Here is a 23,251-nt window from a genome sequence, read left to right on the forward strand (position 1 = left end):
TGAATTTTATCCCCACAATGAGCACAAATCTTATAAATTTTGTTTTGAAAATCCTACCAGAATGTGAGGTTATTTTTTCCTCCCAAGCACTTACCTTGGATACATTTGTAAAGTATTTCTGCAGTTTCCTTTAACGTCCTATTCCCCCAAACTTCCTGGGAACTCTTTGTGCCTTGCAGTTTCTGCTGCTCTTTGTACACAACTGTTCTAAGTGAAGTTTTTCAATGGTTTGTATTAACAGTCCATTCTGTTTTCTTAAATTATCACTATTTCTTCAACATCTTTATCTGCTCCTGTCTTGATGCTTTAGCTCTGATCTGGTTTGTTTAGGTTTTAAAACTGCTCCCACATCTATGAGTCGTACAATAGATTATCATCTGTGCTTGTAACCTGTCAGGATTGTTATAATTCCTTGTGATTGATCAGGCAATAGAATTTCTATTTCTGCTTAATCTTTTTCCCTGCTCTGCAGTTACTTGGTCTGATGGGCATCGAGGTAATCCAGGTTTCTTTGGCAGTTCCTCAGTGAGTTAAGTCCAAGCCTTTTGGCCTTGTAGATATGTCTGTAATTCTGAATAAAAGAGGATCAGAGAGCTCATCCAAGAGCTGAGGTAATTCAATGGAATTCTCTTATTTAACAATGCAGACATAGAATAATATCTCTTCCTAAAGCAACCCTTTACATCCCTTGTTTCAGGAGTGAGTTGCATTTTAAGGGAAGATGTACTGGGAACACACGGATAATCTTAAGGAATAACATTTAATCATTTGTGGAAATCACTTTGTGCCTGGAGATTCTTGTGATACTGTCCTTGAAAGGAAAATTTCCTTCCCAAAAAACTGTTTGTGTAAATCTGCACAGGCAGGATGGTCAGGATAAGAGTAGGAGCAGGTGGTATTTAATCTGATTATTTTTTTCCCCCCACCTCATTTTTTTGGTTATGCTGTTTCAAGTATTTTACAACACGCTGACATGTATTTTGTCATGTCAGTGCTGTGAAAAAACTCAGGAATTCATAAAATATCCGTGAAGCTGGAGCTCTCAGGTAATTGATGATAATGGTTTGATAAATATACCCGCATTTACAGCATGTGACTGTATGGGGCTGAAAAATGGCAGGTTGGTGCAGCAAAATGTCAGTTCTGTGAAAAATAGGCAGAAATCTTCAGTGAAAAGAGCACTGAAAAATAAGACAGCTTATTAAATTTTTGGGGTGATGTCAGACGCTAACCTAAACACTGAGAAAATAGCCTTGATAACAAAGGGTAAAGCTGGCAGGTAAAAGTAGTGGGTTTATTTAAAAATAACAGGGGGAGCTGCTCAAAAACTGCTGAATGAATCCATAAAACTGAACACAAAATCTCCTGACCCCTCCAAACAAATGTGCATTGGGGATGTTAAATACAGAAATGCATATTGTATAAATATAGGTTTGAATTATCCTGGGAAAACCTGGAACTTGAGAGAAGCTGTGTGAAATATCTCCTATGAATGTTTTCCTGGTAAGAAATGCACTTTTAGGTCAACATATTTGTCAAAGTTATCTGGATTCTGCCAATAGGAATTTATTTTATATCAACTTGACAGAATTTTTTTTGTGATAATTTTTCTTTGCAGCCACCAAAGAGAAAAAAAAAATATTATTTAAACAGCTATATTTTTGGCACATATTTCACATACAGATCGTATGTCTGGCATAATTTGTTTATTTTTTTCCTCCTGTTATGAAAGAATTTTCCTGAATCTGTCATATATGTTTATAATCAATCTCAACCCTCGGCCATATATATTTTCTACTTCAATAACAATAATGATCTGGATGAAAGATACAGGATAAATTACTGTATTAGTAACATCTTTTGAAATTGTGTGGGAATTCTTGCATATTTTAGAAACTTGGTCATGTTTCCCACAGGAGTGTGTAATATCAAATATAATGCCCTGACTAATTGCTGTTGGAACTGTTTTACTCATCCCCCTCAGTTTTGTTTAGCTGATATATTCTTCATTTCCTTCCTTAAGCTGAAATGTGGAAATGCCAGGGTTCTTTTGTAAATAGCTGATAAACTCTGTTATAAAAACCACCAGACTTTTCTGGGTAAAAAAAAATAAATAAATTCATTGTAAATTTGATAAAAACAGCCCATGGATAAAAAAGAAAATAAAGCTGATCCTGACACTGTATTTAATGCATGCATTAAGGGGAAATGCAATAGCAGGATGATATGATCTTGGTTATTTCTTGATGTTAACTTTTTTTTTTTTTTTTTTTTTGGTGATCAGAGAGCCCCAGTCATCCAGGAATGAAGGAAATTAATTTTCATGTTCAATTTTCTGTGCTTATCTTCCCTCTGAGGGTGGTGAGGCCCTGGCACAGGGTGCCCAGAGAAGCTGTGGCTGCCCCTGGATCCCTGCAAGTGTCCAAGGCCAGGTTGGATGAGGTTGGGGCACCCTGGGATAGTGGAAGGGGATGATCTTTAAGGTCCCTTCCAGCACAAACCATTCTATCATTCTTTTCACCTGGAAGTCAACAGACTGAGTTATGTGATCAATGAAATCTAGACCCTAAAGAAAGGAAATATTGTATTTTACTTAGGTTGAAGGAATATAGATTGTCTTTATTTTTTACAAAAATAAGGTAATATTATTAGAAAAAAGTAGATATGTTAGAATTCTAAACCCTATAGCTGTTTAAAGCAGGATCATATGCTACCAACATAAAGGATTGTGTGTAATTACTCTCTTTAATTAAGTTTTTCTGACTGTTGAAGAAACACACTGACACATTTTCCTTTTTAAGATATAAATGGTTAGATAGGAATGCTTTGATTTTCAAGAACTAGAATTCCCTTGCTTTAACACTTTTATCTGCTTTAGCCCGAATTTTGCCAAAGAATGACTGTTTTATTTCAAGCACCCTTTGAAGGGAGTTCAGAATTATGTGCAATTGATTGGGTTTGGAACAAAACATTTAGTGATTTTCACTGAATCCCAAAAGTTTTTCTGCATAGTCTTTAAATGTTTCTACAAAGGAGGGGGGAGAATTGAGAAGTGCTCTGGAGCCTGGTGTGCAGAGGTTACAGCTGTTTGTGCACCTGCAGGCAAAACGGCCCAAGATGTCTAAAAATTAAGATGTTTTACAAGAATGGCTAAATATTAACTCTTCTTCCCACCAAATTCCAAAATCAAGGAGACACCATTCCTATTGGGAAGGTGGAATGAGAGAGGATGAAGATTCTCCCCTGCTGGAAAATATCCCCAGCCATGACCCTTTGGTACAGATGTTTTTCCTGTGGTTCCCTCGTTGGTGCTGTGAGAGCAGAAGCAGCTTGAGCCTCTGCTAAGTTGGTTTCTTCAAATTGCTCTGAGCTGCTGAAGCCAGATTTTACTGCTAAGGCAGGATGAAAAGCCCAAGTGTTCCTTTGGCTGCAAAAGAAAGCATTAATAACCTGAGAAAAATAATTTTCTGGTTTTCGCTAAACAGATGAAGTTGCAGAAAAATTAATACATTTTGGGCACACAAGTTTTTAATCACAGCAACTGAGTTTCAAATTTTGTAATGTTCTAGACAGAAGCTGGGCATCTCTTCTGGAATTACATCACCCTTCATTACCTCCTGACATGATGTGAGCTTGGGAAAAATAGCAGCAGGAAAAATACTATGATTTTTATTGTCTCTGTTTCATCATCATGAGATTTTTTTGTTTTGTTTTGTTAACAGACTAATGCAGAATGAGACATCACTGCCAAGTTAAAATGCTCTCCCAATTTAGACCAGACACAGTTTCTATCATCTACCTTTTTACTGTGGACATGAGGTTTTAACTCGTTGATAGCAGCAGCTGGGCCATCAGTAACTATTAAATATTAAATATTCTTCTAGTTAATTTGAAAACAGCGTCCAGTCCAGAAAACAAACATCCACTCCAAAATTCTCATGGATTGTTCTCAATTGTTCTCAATTCTCAAGTTGGGTAGAACACTTATTACTGGGGTTGGTTGGAATTCTTTATAAAGGCAAGTTTTTCCCTCAGAGCAGACAAAATAAGAGAGTTTGTTTAGTTGTTTAATGCATGTTATTTAGTTAATTTAATAAATTTACTTCCTGTTCTGCAAGTAAAGATTAGACAGCTTATAAAAACTCTCAGGGAGCTTCTTGAAGCTCGTGGTGTTGGCATCTGTTCTGTTTTCACCCTTATTTAGGGAGTTTCATGAAAGCCAGTCTCATATACTGACTTTGGTCTGCCAAGCAGTGTCATCAGTCTGGGTGGGGGTCTCACGGAGGAAGGAGCACAAGATTATGACATTTTGCCATTATACACTCACCTTGCATGTTCTGATGTGAACATATAGAGAACTGGGCAGTAGAGATTTCAATACCTTCAGGAAAAGAGCCATTTATTAAAGGAAAAATGGAATTCTGGTTAATACATGAGTGCACTTCTAACGTGAAGAACAGCTCGCTAAAGCCAATGAGTGATTCTGTAAATGGATAAAAATGCTTCAAACTACTTGAGAAGCTTTCACTAGTGTATTTGGGCATCTAAATTCCAATGTGAACAGCATTTCTTCGGGGAAAGAGCTGCCACTTGAGCCCTCTCAGCAGCATGTTTGGCATTTGACTGAGGACTGAAGATGGGCTTCAATTGCACTGCGTAAATCCAGGGTAAGAACATGAGTTCAGTCCAGTATGTCTAATTATACCACTGAAGATGAATGCAGCATCTGCCCTATTTCATATTTGGGACTTTTCAAGGGAAGATTTATTCCTGGCTGGAATGTTCCTCTGAATGCCAGTGTCGAATGTCAGCTGGAGTGTTAAATGTTACTTTGAGTGTCTAATGTTAGTTTGAGTGTCTGTAGTTTGCATTTGGGTTCCTCTAGCCCATGTAGATGAAACCAGCATTTCTCAGGCTGTTGAAACACTGCAGGGTTGTTTTTCCCCTGCCATAAATCATGTGAATTCAAGTAGAACATTGAGACTTTCAACTTGACTGTGTTTGCGTTTAAGCCTTTCTCTTGAAATGAGATCGAGATATTAAATTTAAATCACCTCTGTGCTCCCTTCTCAAATTGAATGCTTGCCTAAACTGGGAATAACAGAACGTGAAAATCAGCTGTTCCTCTGTGAACTTCTGAAATGAGTAATGCTGATCTTAAATACACCAGTGTTTTCTTAGCATCTGTCCTGTTCAAATATCCTCAGCACAAGTCCATTTGCCTTTATTTATACTGGGTTTTGACAGCTAGGAAACAAAAATGTAGGCATTTTGACCTCAAGTGATGAACTGATTTTGTTTTTTTTTTTTGTTTTTATTTGAAATTTTAATATTTAAATAATCCTGAATGGCTGAATGACTATTGGTGTATGTTATATTTTTCAAATGTCACTCTTGTGTTACCACACAGTTCTGGGTGGTTTTTCCCTCATTTCTTGATGTGTTTCTTAATACTGCTGTGTAATGGTGTAAATAGCAGTTAATATCCTGCAGACAATTTGTCTGTCATTCCCTCAGAAAAAGGTGGTTTCTCAGATGGGAGCTGCCTAGGGTAAGCTACTTTTCCATTGCCTCAGAAATGGAATTGATTTCCTTGAGCTTACACAAATAAACATTTTCAACAGCTGTTACCCCAAAACCACTGAGCTCATTTCTCCTGTCACTCACACCAGCATAAATCAGGATTAATTCTCCTGTGGCAGGGGACCTTGTAATACAAAATACACAGAAAGAATCAATAATTTGATATATCAGAAACACATTTTTGGAGAAAGACAGAGGAAAAGGTAGGATTAAAGCTTTTAGCAGCGAGAAGTTGGAGCTCGTGCTGCGTTTGGGACCTGCTATCTCTGGGATGAACCCCTGTCACACGCTTGGCTCAGCCACAGTCACAGCACTGGTTCTGCTCCTTCCCCTGCCCTTTCAGCTGGCAGGAGGCTGTCAGCAGGGCAGCTGACAAGGGCTTTAAAGAGCTAAACAAAATAATAATGGAAAGAAAGTAAAGATTTTAAATACATATATATATGAATCATTAGCTCCTGACAGTAAGAAAAAAAAAAGTGTATTTAAGAGATGAAGCACAAAATCCTCACCTGAATCTTCATCTTTATTGTTATTCTGGCTTCATTCTTATGCAGTTCCTTCCTGTTCAATATCAGTTCATAAAGCTGTGTTCACTGACCCCCAATAACTAACAAATCCCTCTGTGCAGCTAGATGAATAAATTCCAGTTTGTGGTGGTGTGAATGGATGCTGATGGCTGCTCAGTGAATACACAGAACATTAACCATTAAAGAGTTGTGGGTTAGAAGAATAAAAGGATATAGGATTGATGTATTTCTGTAATACATTACTCATTGTTTCTGCTAGCAAGGGTATATACATTTTTATACAGACTGTGACATGCTCTTTGGCCAGCAAATCATGCCTTGTTCATGCCAGTAAAAGAAAAGCTTTAGTGATCAGTTGTCACATTTAGAAAATACTATTTTAATATTAGTTGCAATACCTGGAGTGGCACTACAGAGACACTTCTTGAACCTTTCTGGAATGCCATTGTGCAGAAAGAAAGAAGTGAAAACACAGAAACATTTGTGTTATTGTTGGTGGGTTGATTGTGGAATTCATTTCTACCTCAGTTTTCCAAAGCTACAATTCATTGACCAGAGTGTTCTAGGAGCCAGGGCTGGAGTAAATCACTGCAGCTTTGCTGCTCTACGTGAGCTGAGGATCTCCAGCTTTGTCTCAGGGGATGGATTGAGTGAAGAGGCTTCATCATTTTGTGTGAGGCTTTGATGGGGTTTGTGTCTGTACTTTAGGATTATTGAGTGAGACAATGAATAGAACATTTACTGTGGAAGTGCTGAATTGTTTGTTTGTAGCTGCACTTGAACCCCCTTTATCTCTTACTCTCACACACATAACTTAAAGAATTTATATTTAAAAATTGCTAAAAAATTGTGTTCGGGGCTTCTGTTGCTGTTTCTCACCCTAAGAATAGGGATTGGCTTTCAGACAAATAGAATTGAGTTGACTGTAATTCACTTTAAATAACATGAGTGGTTATCAGAACTTTTATCATTATTTTTGCGTTGTTTGGGGAGTCTGAGCTATTGCAGACATCTGAGTGGAGACAGCAGTAACAACACACTAAACCCAGCAGAGACACGAGCATGTCACCTGTTCTGATGATACAAAAAAGTTCTCTAAGAGGAAGAAAAATCCTTCCAAGATATGTTTTAATTTTATTTTTTCTTTGATCTTCTACGTGCATAATGATATTGTAAGAATCTGGGTAAAATGTGGAAATTTAATTTCAAAGATTCATTTTTTAGACTCAATCAATAATCTTTTGGGTCATATTCCAAGCACAGAAATGCACAAGAAAAAAGACAGTATGAAGGGATGTCAAAACTTCTTTTAGCTTAAAATATCTCCTCCACTGGTGGTATCTTCTTGGTATATCACATTTTAAGGGTTTTTTGGTTTGTTGGGTTGTATTTTTTTTTTAAGGCGCTAAAGTTCTGTGAATTTACTATAAGCAAAAATAGTCCTAATGGATGCAAATATTCTTGCTGTACAGTAGGTAAATGTGATTTTTCTTTGTTCTCTTCGCTCATAAATTTGAACAGACCAGACCTAGCTTAGCTCACAGTGAGTGTGCAAAGGAGAAATGTGCAGAGAGGGTTTATTGGCTTGGGATTTTTTTTTATTTTCCTGTTGCTGTCATTACTCAATCTCTTAATATCCATTTGAATGGGCCCTGAGCATAGACTGGGGCACGCTCCTTGCAGTTGGTGCAGTAAATCTGACCTCGTCACACACTGCTGCTGTTTGTTTTCCCTAATTAAATGTTCCATGAACAGAAATCCATACAACCGCTATCAATGCGGGCTCTAAGTGAAACAAACACCTGCCAGCAGTGCTTTGGGCACAGCTCATCCTGCCTGCAGACAGGAGCATCATCTCTCAGGTTTCATTTCAGCTCCAATTTCCACAGCCTGTGGTAGCATTATATCCATATCAGTGCAGAGACATGGATGTTCTGTGGGATCTGCTCTCCTTGTAAAAACTTATCACACTTAGCCACAGTGTTCCCAACATTGAAATAAACTTGATTTGCCTGCTCCAAAAGAAGGACAGAGGGTTATTCCCCACCTTGCTTCACAGATGGGCAATCTGTGGGTTAAAAAAAAATAAATACAGGTAATATCCATCACCTTACCTGGACATATTGAGTAAAATTATCAATTCTTAAAGCAGCATGAGAGAAGACTTCATAATACTCTATTTTATTGTATATATCCTTGCATTTTCTTATTTTTTTTATCTTCTTTTTTTTTTTTTTTTTCCTAGGCTGACATCTCAGAAGTCATTTAATCTAAAAAAAAAAATTCTTGGAAAACTGAATGATGACCTTTAGTGTGATAGGAAGGATAACTTCCCAATAACACAGGAGAAAAACATATCCTCATCATTCATTCATCTGTGGCTAGTTTTAAAGATGTTTTACTAAAAGGTTCTTACAGAAACCAAAGTCCTGGAGCTACTCCTTGGCCCACTGCAGCGTTTCAGACAGCCAGGGTGATGTTAAAAGTGTTAATTTCAGCATATCCCAATGCTCAGGAGGCCCTGTGGAAGCAAATTAAAACATCTTCCAACTCCAAGCCTGTCCTCCCGTACCCAAATTCTCCTGCTTCCCAGTCAGAGATTCTTCAGAAGTGCAGTTCTTGCTGTGGTTTTGTAGGAAGAAGGATTTTCTTCTCTCAGACAAGCAGCTCTGTAAACACCAGAGAGGATGAATCATGGATTCCTAGAGATTTGGAGATAGAGGTCAAGTGTCAGATCCAAGTGGAGCTTTTCCCACAGATTTTAAGAAATTCCTCAGCTACTCAGATTCCCCAGTGTGGGCCATGAGGCAAACTCCTTCCTCAGGCATTAGGAGGATAATAAGGTTTGTGTCCTCAAAACAGTATTTTCACTGAAATTTAATTTTCATTAAATTTTAATTTTTCATTGAGTTTAATTTTCACTGAGCCTCCTCAGTTCCTTTGAATTAAATTAACCAAAAGCTTAAAAAACTAGTAAGGTGGACTGGTGGAGAGACTCTCTGCAGCTTCATCATTGACCTCCTGGCCCTTAACTTTGCAATGGCAGTTTGCACAAAAACCCAAGCTCATACTGCTATTGCCATTAAAGCTAACAGCAGAGACAATTGACTTATTATTCTCATCTCTGAATGCCAGGAGGAGTATAAATCAAAGCACAGTGAATTAAAGGTATCTGCAGTTCTGTTTAGAATTTTGATGTCAGTATTGATTTCTTAAATATGTGTTTGTTTCCATTTTTTTTGTTTAATGCTGAAGGTTGCATGAAGAGCTCTTGATATAAAATCTCATTATTATTTTGAGGAGCCACAGAAAAAGTCAGAAACATCACTGTAATACACAATAAATCTGGGATTTGTTGAAATGGTTTTGGGTGTTTATCATCTAATGATGACCCTTTGCAAAGGCAATCAGCTTTCATGCACAACTACAAACATGTGACAACTGGGACAAAAATGTAAGACTGGCTCAGACAGTTTTTGGTCAAATAGACATGACTGAGTTCACAACTAAGATGACAATTTCCACATTTACTGTAACAAAACCAAAATTCTATGCAAAAACCCCTAAGAGTGCAGTCTTAAATTAGGAGAAATTATAATTTGAGGATATGTGTCCCAGCACATTGAATAATTAATACTGTGGGGATTTTTTTATGTATTCCTCATTTCAGATGAGGAGAGAGACCTTAATATAAAAGCAGGTCTTCTCACCCCATTTTCATATCTGTAAGAACACATTGAGGTTTCTCTGTGCCATCATTTTGGCCAACATCTTTTTTAATAGAAGTGAGAGAGACCATGTTTAATATAGAAGAGGTAATTTAGGGTAAAACTCTGCGTAGGAATATGTTTGTAGTTGAAAAAAGGGGAAGAGTGTATGCAAGTGCTCAGGTCTGTGTTTACCTTACTGGTATAAATACAGCTGCTGGTAAACAACTATAAGAAATCTTTTTTTCTGGTCATGCAAAAAGGATGGACAGTGACAGGAGAAAAAGTCAGGAATAATGGACTGATGAGTTTTTTTTATAATACAAAACTTGGAAAATACCTCATATCAACATACAGCTTTTCTGCAAAATACTCTGGATATTTGTTTTTTGGTGTCAGACACTCCTGTTGTAAGGATAATTAGCAGAAATATCACTTTTCTGAGAGAAAATGGTGATTTATTAGAAAAAAGGGCTGCTGAGCAGACAAATAAACTAGATGATGTTTTGAGCCAACATGAGCTCTCTCCATGCCAGGGTTAAAGCTGACAGGAAGAATGGGAAAGGGAACATCCTGTTCTGTTGCCTTGTCTACACATTCTGGTTCTGGGCGGATGACTTAGTTTTGCATTCCTTTTGAGCCATTACTAAATTACTGTAAAAAAAATTCATAAACTATTCATGCACAAAAATTGGGTGTTTGTAAAAGCAGTCTTTCTCTGAATGGGATTTTGTGAGCCTTTAAAATATCACACCAAATTAAATTTCTTCACTCACCCCTAGGAAGGAAATCAGCCCTCTGATTGTTTCTGTGGCTCTCCTCTGAACCCACTCCAGCAGGTCCACATCTCCTCTGTGCTGGGCTCTGCAGGTGTGGTCTCACCTGGGCAGGGCAGAGAGGGAGATCACCTCCTCAGCCTGCTGGCCACTGCTGAAGCTGTGCTGGCTGTCCTGAGCCACCTCCCTGCTCTCCATGTGCCTTGGCAGAGCTCTGAGCAGGATCTGTCCCAGGGTTTTCCCAGGCACAGAGGTGAGGCTGAGGGTGGTAGCTCCCAGGGTCCTCCTTTCAACCCTTTTTAAAGATGGGAGCAATGTTTGCCTTTTTCCAGCCACCTGGGACTTCCCCTGGCTGCTGTGGCTGGGGAATGTCATGACAGTGGCTTGGCAACGGCATCAACTCTGGGATGCATCTTGCTGGATCCCTTGGACTTGTGCATGTCCTCAGGTGGTCCCAAACCTCATTTCTCTGTCAGCATGGGGGACTTTGCTCCCCCAGTCCTGCCCTGCAGTTCCTCCTCTGGGAAGAGAGGTTGCTATTGAGCACTGAGGCAAAAAAGTTGTTGGGTACCTGAGTTTCTTCTCCTGTGCTATTGCCAGTTTTCCAGTGTTGCTTGGGAGGGGGGATGCGCTTTCTGTGACCTTCCTTTTCTGGCTGATGAACCTCTACAAGCCCTTCTTATTATTCTTTGCATCCCCTGCCAAGTTCAGCTCCATCCACATTGGTCAGCTAAATGAAGTTGGTTCTATCCAACTTGCAAGTTATGCTTCTTTAGGGATCAGTGATTATAATTTGTGTTTTGTTTATACCCTGGGGTGTCTGATATCACTCTGTTAATGCCTTCAGAGCTTCTGTTAATGTCTTGAACTTTTCTGAGTTCCAACACAGTCACCTCTTTTTCTTCAACAGCTGTCAAAATACAGCTCCCTGATAATATAACTAACGTTTAATTATCACAGCCTAGTCAGGCATGCATCCATGTTCCAGGGTCACTGAGCACTTTGCCAAAATAGTGGACTGTTATTAGATAGATGGATTGCTTTGGTAACTACTCACTATTAATATCTATTAATTACAGCCCTGCCAGGGGGATGTTGTCAAAATTGCTTTATAGGATCGACTCACACACATTGCAGTGTTGTAAATCTTGTTTCCATAGGACACCAACTGCCCTCCTGCTCCTTGGGTATTTCAGGATGCATTGCTCATAATTCATGGTGAGTTTTAGTAGCAGTGGCCTTGGTTGCAAATTGACCAGAAAGGATTAATACACAAAACTTTCTGATTTTTTCTTCCTAAGAAATTATTTGGCCACTTTGCACGCTTTGGAATGTAACAGTTACTGATGTGTAAAGGTTCTGTTGTCTGTGACAATGTGTCTGACATTTCAGAGGCAGTGCTGTAGTTTTTGTTGTGTTCTTCTGCATTCTTTGTTCATTCTTTGTTGTTTGTGGATAAGACAGTAATAGAGGAATAATGTCTGAAATCCTTTACCTATTATCAAATTAAATAGAAAAGAAACCCAATCCTGCTAAGAGAGGTGAAAAAGCACTGAGATGGGTCTCTGGTCTCTGACCTCTACAGAAGGAATTCTTGTAGTTGGGAAATTTACCTTTGCTTTATGCAAAAGGAAGAAAAAAGTGTGTACCAATGTGATGTAAAATACAGTTTTACTTGTAGCTCAGAAAGTCAGTAAATTAAATTAATCACTTTTAGCAAGACTATCTAGACTCAGCAGACACATGAGTGGCATGGTTTAGAGAAAGATCTCTACTCCATGATCCACCTGAACAGATGAACAACAGGGAGCAGATTCTCTGCATCTTTACAAACTGCTTTCTTGTAGGAAAGAGACTCGCTGCATTCTATCGGTGCAATGCTATATTGCTCAAGGCCAGTTAAAATTAAAGTACAAATCTGGTCTTAACTAACTTAACTGCCTTTCTTCTTGGCTTACTCCAGCTGTTTGCTGTTTAATTCCTCAGCAGTGGGTGCACATGAATAGAGGGAAAATTCAGAAATTACATCAAGGCAATGAGCAAATCATTGAAGGGAGGAAGCCGAGTGCCCTACTCCACTTCCCAACTCCTGGGGGAGTGAACCTCAGGAGGGGACCCCTTTGCTAATGCCCTCATCTCTGGGCTCCCCAGTGCTTCTATCATTTAGTTCTGTTCCAGCTGAGTGGCTCACAAACACATCCTTAAGAAAACAAGGGAGGATCATCCATAATTCCTAAGGGAGTTTTCAGTCACGGCACAAAGCATTTCCACTGGTTTGAGCTCTGAGAATTAACATCCACACCCACTTCTTTAAAGTCCTTGATTTTCAAGCAATTTAGAGATCCAGTGGAACAGAGAACTCCTGGCAGATGTGTACCTGGATTTTTAATTGTGAGATTGGATCTTCAGGTAAGAACTGGGGCAGTTGCTGTCGGGCCCACTGGTTCCAGCTGAGAATGCAGTTGATAGTTCTGGGCCATGCTCCACTGAAATTGTCCAACAGCATTGCTTGAATAATTTTACAAGTGAAAGTAGTGTAAAACTGAAACCTGGAAAAACTGAAAAAAACCCCAAAAAAACAAAATAAAAGTAAATTGAAACTGAGGTAATTTCCAGAATTATTTTTCTCAGGTTTAAATTGGAGAAGTGCCCTGAGACAATCACCTGTTTTTTTCTTTAATCAATTTGCTTTCTCCTGTTTTCCATAGAGAAATCTTGGGATTGTCCTGCTGAGAAGTCACAATGACCCAGAAAGATGGTCTAAAATCAGAAATTGTCCCACTCTTCTTCTAGAAGGTCTTCAGACACAGTAGGGAGTTTGCAATCAGGCACATTTGTCACAGTTGAGACTCATCAATGTGGTGTAAAAACCTGACCTGTTTCTGGAAGACAGAGTTTTATGGTCAAATTCCATATATAAAGAGAAAGGAAAGAAAAGAAGAGATGATATTTACTTCTACTAATTTTTTTTTATTTATATCTGAAGTCACTATTACTGTCTGATATTAACAGTAAAGGGTCAAACATAATATGGTACCTTTTTCTTCTATTCTTCACTGGCAACTCTATAATTAAACATGAGCCAATGTTGGGTTCTTTTCAGTTATGAAAATAGTTAAGTAGAAGGACTTTTCTAGGTACTTCCTTTTTGATCTCCCTTTTATTCCATCCTACTTATAGGATATATACAATTATAGGCCATAATTGTGGCATGCGCCAGAATGGTCCTGGGAAATGAAGGAGATTCAGAATGATTTAAAAACACTTCATTGAAATAGTCTAAAATTAGCATCTTTTCATTTAGAGTTGAGCTTTCTGTACACATGAGGCTTCCAACACTCTTAGGTTTCCTTCATAAATCTCAGACGAAGACCTGCTGAATTTATTGAAGTCTGAGGTACTTGGAACATTACCAAAAGCAGAAATCTTTTAAAGCTCTTCCAACTAAATCTGATACAGAGCAAGTCTGAAGGGAGATGGAGTGAGTGGAAAAGCCTCATTCCTGTATTAAGTATGAGAGAAAATGCTGTTGACCTTTTGAGAGTGAAAAGAGGTTTTCATAGGTTCAGTGGGCAGCATATAAGACATGAAATAAAACATTCAGCTGTTGTGCTTGAAGTGCTCTGCAGCTTTCTAAATCCTGCTGGTACCAATCTCCTTAGACACATATTGTAAATATCTGAGCAGTTCATGTTAAATATGTTCAGGGTTTGGTGCTAGAAATTTTCAAAGCAAACATCAAACTCAGTAAATCAGTTCGTTATTAATTTATAAAAGAAATGCCTTTTTTTTTTACTGCTTTGCATGCAGTTAGATTACTTAATAGATGTGAAATATATGTACAGGTGAACTTAAAAATCCATCTCTTATTTAGAGAAGTGACTGCTATAATATAAATGAGGGGAAATTGGCCATATTATCCAGTATGAGGTTCCCCACATGCCATATGGAACAGGCTGTGAGGGAGAGGCCACAGTCTAATATTTTCATGGCAGTACAAGCTGGCACTGCAGTGCATGACGAGGAGCAGGAATCTGCTGCAATGTGTACTCTCAGTGACATTTGGAATTTTTTTGGCACTTGTTTGTGTATGTGCAAAAACATCCTGTCTAGTGATAAATAGAGTTTTGCTCATAATAGAATGCTTGAGTGAGTACAGCAAGGATAAATAAGTTGAAGATCTTGGGTAACTTGGCTTCAACTGTGCTCTCCTGTAGAAAAAAAATCTCTTATTTGTGGCTCCATGAATATCACTGGGCTGCCTACAGCAGTACCAACATTAATATATGTCAGTACTTTGAAGGATTCAGAGATTGAAACAATATCTGGATAAATTACTAAGTGAATGGATAAATAATTAGAAATAGTTGAGATATCACAGCTCAGCAAGTTATGTCTCATCAGCTGAACATGACAATTGATTATTTGCTTGGCTTTAGTCCCCTGTGAGTGCTGCAGAAGTCTCTGACTTAAACCACCTTCAACTCAAGTTGAGTCACTCAAAAAGTTTCAGCTTCTCAAAAGTGGGATGTAAACATCTAAGTTTACCACTGTCTTGGGTTTGTGTAAATTACTCTGCATTTTCCTAAATAAAGAATAATTTCTTGCAATTTTTTTTCCTCCTATTACTTCCACCAGTTAATTACAATGAAAACATAAATTATATAAATAGAAAAAAACATGAATAAAACTATTTAAGAAGAAATCACATATTCACAAAAAAATATGGAAAACTAAGAAACTAAGATAGAAATGGATTTTATTCTCTACCTTTGAATGGTTAAATGGTTGGGGAAGCTGAGCAGAGCCTTTTCAGTATCATTTCTGCTAAGCAATTTATGGTGAGAAAAGAAGAATAAAAGGAAAATGTTAAAAAATAGGATATTGTGCAGCTTTTTTGTTGCTATTGCTCTTTTTCTGTAGCTTATACTGCTCCCTTTTTTTACATTTTTGCTCTTAGCAATAGGTTTTTCTTTTGGACCTTTTCACCAAGGTTGAATTCAAAATGGCCACATTAAATCTTTGAATTTAATTTTGAACCAGAACACAGTTTATTTTAGTAGTCAGAAGAGCACAATGCATCTTGATAGTCATAGTTATCTTTAAAAAGACAAAGGGCTCGAGTCAAAAATGGAAATGGTCTCATTTAAAACCACAATGAAAGGTAACTACACCTGATTTTAATCAGTGTAAAAATGAAGTAATTTGATATGGAAGATTTTTGATTACTTTTGTAGTTTGGAGTGCAATTTTGTGGCAGAAATAAAGTTTTTGTGTCCTAAGGTCACCACAGGATAACAAAAATTTGCATTAGAAACAAAGTCATTCCCCACTCCAATCTGCTATCCAGCAGGAAACTGAGGCTGGAGTACAAAAAAAACCCTAAAAAATTAAAAATACAGAGAGATAAATTTTATAGGAACTGGTCCTGTATGTAATTTAAATAATTGCAACTAATGGAATTCCTTGTGTGATTAAAGACAGATACTAGCAAGGTGTAGAAATGCATCTTGGGCTATCAGTGCCACTGACAGAAATTAATACAGAGGAGTTGGCTCCTGCTTTGTCACATCCCCAGTTCTAGGATTGGTTCAGTGGATTTGGTGATTACTGAAAAATGCAGCATCACTGGAGCTGGATGTTTGTCTTCTTGCTCACTGCGTCCCCACGCTCTTGCAGGACAGGTTTAAGGTGTTCAGCAATTGCTTTGATGGCATAAGAGCAGCTTAGCAGAGCTGAAATCCTGGACAATAATGTTCATCTACACAGCAGCTTCACTGATGCTAAGTTATCCACCTGTTTTTGAGAATGATTCACAGTTCATTGATTTTGGTATTTAAAATGTGTTCCTTGATATAAATGCTCTTTGGACAGTTCACATTGATCTCAATACAATCTGAAATTCTGCTTAGGCAATCAGAGAGTTCAGTGTGCTCAAGGAACTTAGTAAACAGTAAAAAAAAAAAAAAAAAGAAAAATTAATTAACTACCTGGTTGTTTCCATAGCCTCTCAGAAAACTTCCCCTTCAATGCTTTGGTGGACACAGAGCTTTCGAAGTGCAAAGATAAAGGCTTCAAATCAAAGTTTTGGTAAATTGGCAGCTGCACTAACACACAGCCTTTTTTATTTTCCTTTCCAAGCTCTCTGCTCCATCCAGCCCAGGAGTGGCACTTTAAGGAAATTCCCACCCTCCAAAGTGTCTGTGTTCTTCACAAAACACGTTCTGTTAAATATACTTGTGCAAAACAACTTATAGTGCACCAGTAAAACATCTTTTATTTCACTAATACCTTTTTCAGCAATCACCAGGGGCAGCTGTAATCGAAGATTAAATAATAAACTAAACACATCTAGAGGATGAGTCAAGCAGGCACCTGAAACACCCTGGAAAGGCCTCCCTTTTTTTATCCATTGTCCAAAGGGATCAGTTTGACACCTAATCCAAATGTCTCAGCTAAGTGGGGTGCAATTGTGTCTTAATTTTTTTTATTCAGAGTTTTAGGTAGGAAAAATACCTGAAGTTGCTGAATTTATAATCAGCTAAAGCAGGGGGAATTACCTTGTGGTTTCTATCAAGTAAGAGCATGCATGTGGACCTTGCTGTGCCAAGAATATTAACTGATGTTGACATGACTGTGTATTTGATAACAAAGTCAATCAAAATAATTAAAAAGCGAGGTATCTGGTTATTGAGTGCACCTAAACTTGCATTGTTTCACGGCTTATGCACTGAAACAGAGGCTTGAGCAAGTAAAGACTATTTCTTGCCATCTTTTAAAAATTAAGTTTTGGGTAAAGTCATAGGTTTGTAGTGCTGAATTCGATTTTATCCAGATTGCATCTGCTGTTGTGGAGTTTGCTTCTCTCTGTGTTTGTTTGACACAATCAGATGGTGTCGTGGTGCAGGCTGGCACACTCCCTGCTGGATTGTGGAAGAGCATTGCTGCCTGACTGCTGATGAAACAGGGCTGTGGTTATGCAAGGCTTGAAATATACCACAGAAACTATTAAACTTGGGGTTTTACCTGATAGGTATTGTTAGCGTTCAAGAACACACATAATCACAGAATGATTATATGAAGGTGCTTTATTGAAGAGCTCTGGGTGTCAGGGGTACACAGACCCAAATCTGACCCATTTTGGTTTTGAGTTGAACATGTTTTTATACTCTATCATTATACAACTTACATATTAATTATTAAACTTACATTGTTCTATTCTATGCATTGTTTTTACCCAAGCATGGATTTCTCATGATCCCACCTCAACCCCCTAACATTGTTCCTCATGTTCTTTAAACTATTATTATATCTAATCACATCTAACAATTTATCATATACTGATTACACAGGTGCAGTTTCACCTGATCTTTAGCAAGCACAAGGCCTAACATTTCCCAGAGCCTACTTTTCCCAGGGCTTTCCAAACCTAACTTTCTTTCTAAGTCTCCAAATTTTCTAAGATTTTAGAATCTTTTACTATCAGTATTGTTATTTCTTTTAAACAGGTAACTGTGATGCTCTTTGATATGCATTTAATGCAGCAATAATTACATTTGTACTCTTGTGTTGATAGTAACACCCAAAACAATGTATTGGACACTATTTTACAAAAAACGGGGAAAAAATATTTCTCTGGTTGTGTCTGTATCTTTCTTGGAAAAACAGGGCACTTTGCAACATCCAAATAATATCTCATTGAATTCTATTTAAAAAGTAATTAACAGAGAGAGAGAAGAAATAAGTTTTATTTTTGTTGATTATATCTGCATTGTTCCCTTTTGGATGAACTCAAAGACCTGCTTTACAGTTTGATGGTCATTTCAGGCCACCCAGCCACCTTCAGTCACGTATTTCTATCTGCAAAAAAGTAAATGTTACATCTGAAGCCTTGGGACAAATTCTCATCATGTTAATCACAAAATGTAGGGGCAATCTGAAAAGCCACTTAGTTCCAATACAGGAAGGTGGCTCTTGCTAAACTTAATATCATTTACTAGTTTTTAAAGTTTGTAATTTCCACTCATATTAATGAATTCTAAGTATTATCCTGCTTAGCTGTTGTTTCTGGTGAAGATGAAAGAGTTTTGTTTGATGTGTGCAAAGAAGGGACTACAGAAAATGGTAAATTAATTGGAAGATGTCAGCTCAGGAGAATGGTTTTGACATCAGAGCTGTAAGGCTGTTAACAAACAGAGCAACTCATTTGTCTCATCATGAAATGAAAATAAAAATCACAGCATTATGATAAAATCTTGACGAGGAAATGCCTGCAAGACTCTTTGAAGCCTTGGGTTCTTTTCTTGCCTGGGCTTTGGCACTCTGATTTATGCAAACCATGCTACACAGAACTGGAAGTGAAATAGGTTCTATGCAGAACAGATGGATCAGGGCTAAGGTAGGGATGTGCGCTGCAGATGAGAACAGATTAATACCACAAGGGGAGACTGGAGGAAAATTGGAAATATGGGGGCATTTGAACTAATTCATTAATCATTTCCAACTGATAGCTGTGCCTTCAGGCACAGTGAATAACATCAAGGAAGCATATTTAAAATTTTATAAGTTTGTTTTAATGAAGATTAGAATAAAGAGTCATAATTTTGGATGATTAAAAAATATCCTGTATTTCCCTATCCCAAAATGTACCTTAGTGGTTTAAATATCACAGTGTGCACTGGGACATGAATTGCTGTTTGGAAAACCAAGGGCAGGTTCATGGAGTTGGCACAAAGCTTTTGGGAATGGGTATTTTGGAAGAGCTGTCTGAGCTGGGAGAACATGCTCCTCCACTTGAATCCAAGCCACAGAAATTCAGCTCTGCTGTGTCTGGATGCGTGGTCTGATTTCTAGATCTCATTCAGATGTCTCTCCAAGTCTTTATCTTATCCAAATAGCCTTCAGTCTTAGAGGTTCAGACTTCCCAAAGCTGTGCCAGGGCAAGTAAGTGTGGATTTAAAGATCTTTGAACAAAATCTTCAGACCTATATTACAGAACAGGGTTTCAAAAGAGTCATTTCACATCTCTAAGTTACTTTACTGTTACAAATGGGTATTTTACTGCAGGGCAGAGAAACGCATAGAAATAAAGAAGTCCACCTGAAAAGTAAAATAATTTTAACATGCTCAAAACCATTGGAAACAATGAAGATATTTGAGAGATATGTAACTGGCCAGTATCAGGGAAGGTATCAGTTTTGATTATGGGTTGAAAAGTATGATTCTATGTGTTAGAACGTGAAAAATCCTTCCTTTTGCAAAGTTCAGAGCGTATGGATGAGCCTGATTACCTACATTAAAAATTAATATAGTTCATAAGAGGAAAAAGAAATTGAGAAAAGGAAATGTACAGATAAATGTCTGGATGTTCTGCATTCCCTATATGACTTCTCAGCAGATAATTTTCAAGATATAGAGGAGGATGTGAAACACTTGACAGTGAAGGAAGATTCTGAGAAAAATCTAAAGAAGATGGGTAGTTCAGTTTGCTAGTAAGGAAATAATCTACATGGGTTTCTGTTCACCAGCACAGAAGATGTATTATTCCTCTCGTAAAAAATTCTTTCATTTCAGTCAAACCTTAATAACAGAGAAGGGTATAAAATGGCTCACTTGCCTAAAACTTGATTCTCATCCTGATGATTTCATTATTTCATTGCAGGTTGCAAATCTGGCCTGTTCAATCTCCAATAATGAAGAAGGTGTGAAGTTAGTCCGTATGGCAGCCACACAGATTGATAGTCTGTGCCCACAGGTGAGTGATTCCTGCTAAAAAACACTTGAGGAGTCTTTTAGAACTTAAAAGCACTAGAAGAAGAGCACAGCCTTGTCTTTGTCATGAGATTGTTGCCTGATTTCCACAAACTGTGAAAAATGCATCCATATCTTGAGACCCTTCTTATCAAATGGGTTGTAATGCTGTATTTTTAACACGGTCCATAATCTATTTGCTCTTTCCCTTAAAAAAAATAAATTAAAAAAAATAAAAATTGCCACTCCTCCTCTAACAAATGGGTTTGTCTAACAGGTAATTAATGCTGCACTCACTTTGGCTGCCAGACCCCAGAGCAAAGTAGCCCAGGACAACATGGACGTGTTTAAGGACCAGTGGGAGAAACAGGTGCGAGTTCTCACTGAGGCTGTCGACGACATCACTTCAGTGGATGATTTCCTCTCTGTTTCAGGTACTGAGGTCAAGAGACTTTTCTAAAAATATACTCCTAAATTAAAGTACTGGGTCAGAGTGGGTAAAAACTGTAATTACCATCGCATCATTAATCCATTAGTGTGTCTGTGTTGGAATGTTGATTTTCTGTACTCGGTAGGGCCAAGCACACTGTGTTAATTCATCCCTGGTAGCAATGTTTGGCTCTTCACCTCCCAGAAAATAGGACTTATTTGTGCTTCTATTCCTAGAGAAGCTTTGTTTCAACTCAGGCACAAAGTAGGATTTTGGTCACCTTCTAAAAATGTGTTCCAGACCCTTTACAGGCTGAGAGGATTTGTAGATATTGTTGGAATCTTGTGCACTTGTGGACAAGAGGAGGAAGGGTGAACTTTACAGAATGACAGGTTGGTTTGGGTTGAGAGGGTAAAGAAGGGATGGAGAAGAGAAGAACACTGACCCTGGGTCACAGTCTTTTCTCCATCCTCCTGGTAAAGTGCTACAGCTCATGGCAGAGTGTATTGTTATAATTTGATCATACCCAGTGGATGCTGTCGTTGCAAAATCATGCATGGCTTGGGTTAATTCTGCAGAAAACTCATTTTCCTATTGCTCTCAGAAGGGTGAATTTCATTGTTGGAAGGACACAGAGCATGCCAAGAGGGCTTTGCTTACTCAAATGTCTCAGAAGAGCCAGACCTCATGAGACAGTCTGGCCAAAATGTTATACTTTGTTCTATATTTTCCTTGATATTTCCTGAATTTTCCAGAAGAATTTTATGAGGAAGAAAAAAAATATTGAAAGAAAAAATATTTATCCTTTAAAAAAAAAATCCTTAATTTTCTTTTTTACTGTTTTATTTTGTTTGGCTGTATCCTGCTACCCTCAACAGGGAAGTGGTTTGCTTTAGTCTATTACACTCCTCTGTTCAACAGCCCTGCAAGTGTTTCCTGCAAGCCATGGCAAGAAAAAATAAAAATGAGCTCTCTGAATAGAAGGATACTTCAGAATTTGGGAGCACATTGTTTTTTATTTGAGATTTGAAGCTTTCAAACACTTCCTGGCAGAACAATTCTAAGAGAAAGGTATGACCAGGCTGTAAACTGCAGACCCATGTGCCAGAGTTGGAAATCTGTCTGAAATGGCCATTTTCTTTTTTGTTTGAGGACTTTGCTTGCTCCAAGGGCTTGTATCCATATGTATCAATAAATCAGAAGTAATTTGAATGGATGATGGGGTTTTTCATTTCTTAAGCCTTAATTCCTTCAGAGTTTTGACTTAGATCCAAACTTTCCAAGGCAGCTTTATTTCTGAAAAGTTTAGATTCCTTTTTCCTAATTCTTTGCACAGACATCTCTGTTAAACATGAGGAAACAGAAAGCCTGATGCTCTTGCTGTAAAGCTTGGAAGCCTCAGCTTACAGAGAATATTTTTATTTTTGGTTGTTAAACCAGTGAAGCATTCAAAATGCCACTATCTGGTTAAATGTACCTCCTGAAATGACACCTCCTCCTCTTCATATTGACTGTCACATTTGATGGTGTGTTTAATAATATGGTGGCTACCAGTAGAAAGCTGACCATACTTTTACAAAGTTACTTCATATTCCAAATGCACTGTCCAAATTCATATATCACTTCTTCTTGGGCAAATTTTTTTTTGTGCCATGGTAAAAGCAGATTGGTGATGGTGAAATGGAAACAGTGGAGAAAAATTTTAACAAAGCACAGCTTTTTCATTCTGAGTAGGGAGTGTTTTAAACAAAGAATTTTGCCTTGCAAGTTACTCATTCACAGCTCAGGGGACTTTCAGTTTCCATCCAAAGTTGTTGCAGTATAAAATTTGACATCATGTAAAACATTTCTGAAACCCTCAAATGATCCAACCTTGGAATTTTTAACTATGAAGATTAGTGAGTCATTCTTTTTAGTGGCAAAGGATAATTAACAAAAAAGGTGAACTAATTAATTCTGGTTTACTATACTACAAAGAACAGCATTTCATTTTTGGTTTAGAGGTGTCTCTATCAGAAAATCAAGTTGCTGTTTAGTGTCACTGAGTTTCTCAGACTGAGTTTGGTCAAATATGAAATTTGGTTCTGGTCATACTAAAATTATGTTTGATTCTACTGACTGCAAAGAAATAATGCCTGACCTAGTCAGAGTCTTCTTCATGATTTCACATCATTTGTATGTGAGAATACTACATAAATTCAGATACTGCAGCATGTGAGAGTAGATAGCCTGATTCAGAGACAGAAAAATAACAATGCGTCTCCCAAGAACCCAGTGAAGGTGCTTGATATCACCTCCTCCGAGCAGAGTCACTGTTGTCATCTCCTGCTTCAGATTATGCCAAGTCACATATAATTATAGTATGTGTTAGAAATTCCCAGCTTATTCTCTGGTGTGGAAATGAACTTCTCATGCCCAGGTTTTGTGCTGTCTACAAAGGCCATTTGCTGTTGTCTTTTCAATGTGATTTATTTTCTT

General features: G+C 37.8%; 1 protein-coding gene across 4 annotated transcripts in view; it reads left to right on the top strand.

The window, feature by feature from the left end:
* Positions 1–23,251, top strand: part of CTNNA2 (catenin alpha 2) — a 460,539-nt gene that overhangs the window by 378,515 nt on the left and 58,773 nt on the right. For all 4 annotated transcript variants that reach the window (XM_014258992.2, XM_014258987.2, XM_088056519.1 and 1 more), the window contains 2 exons: positions 20,255–20,347; positions 20,621–20,777. In XM_014258992.2, the coding sequence (XP_014114467.1) occupies positions 20,255–20,347; positions 20,621–20,777 (250 nt within the window). The remainder of the gene's footprint in view (positions 1–20,254; positions 20,348–20,620; positions 20,778–23,251) is intronic.

The sequence above is a fragment of the Pseudopodoces humilis genome, chromosome 6 (genome assembly GCF_049639895.1).
Source record: "Pseudopodoces humilis isolate 2021_Gansu_Grassland_sample_001 chromosome 6, ASM4963989v1, whole genome shotgun sequence".
Classification (NCBI taxonomy): Eukaryota; Metazoa; Chordata; class Aves; order Passeriformes; family Paridae; genus Pseudopodoces; species Pseudopodoces humilis.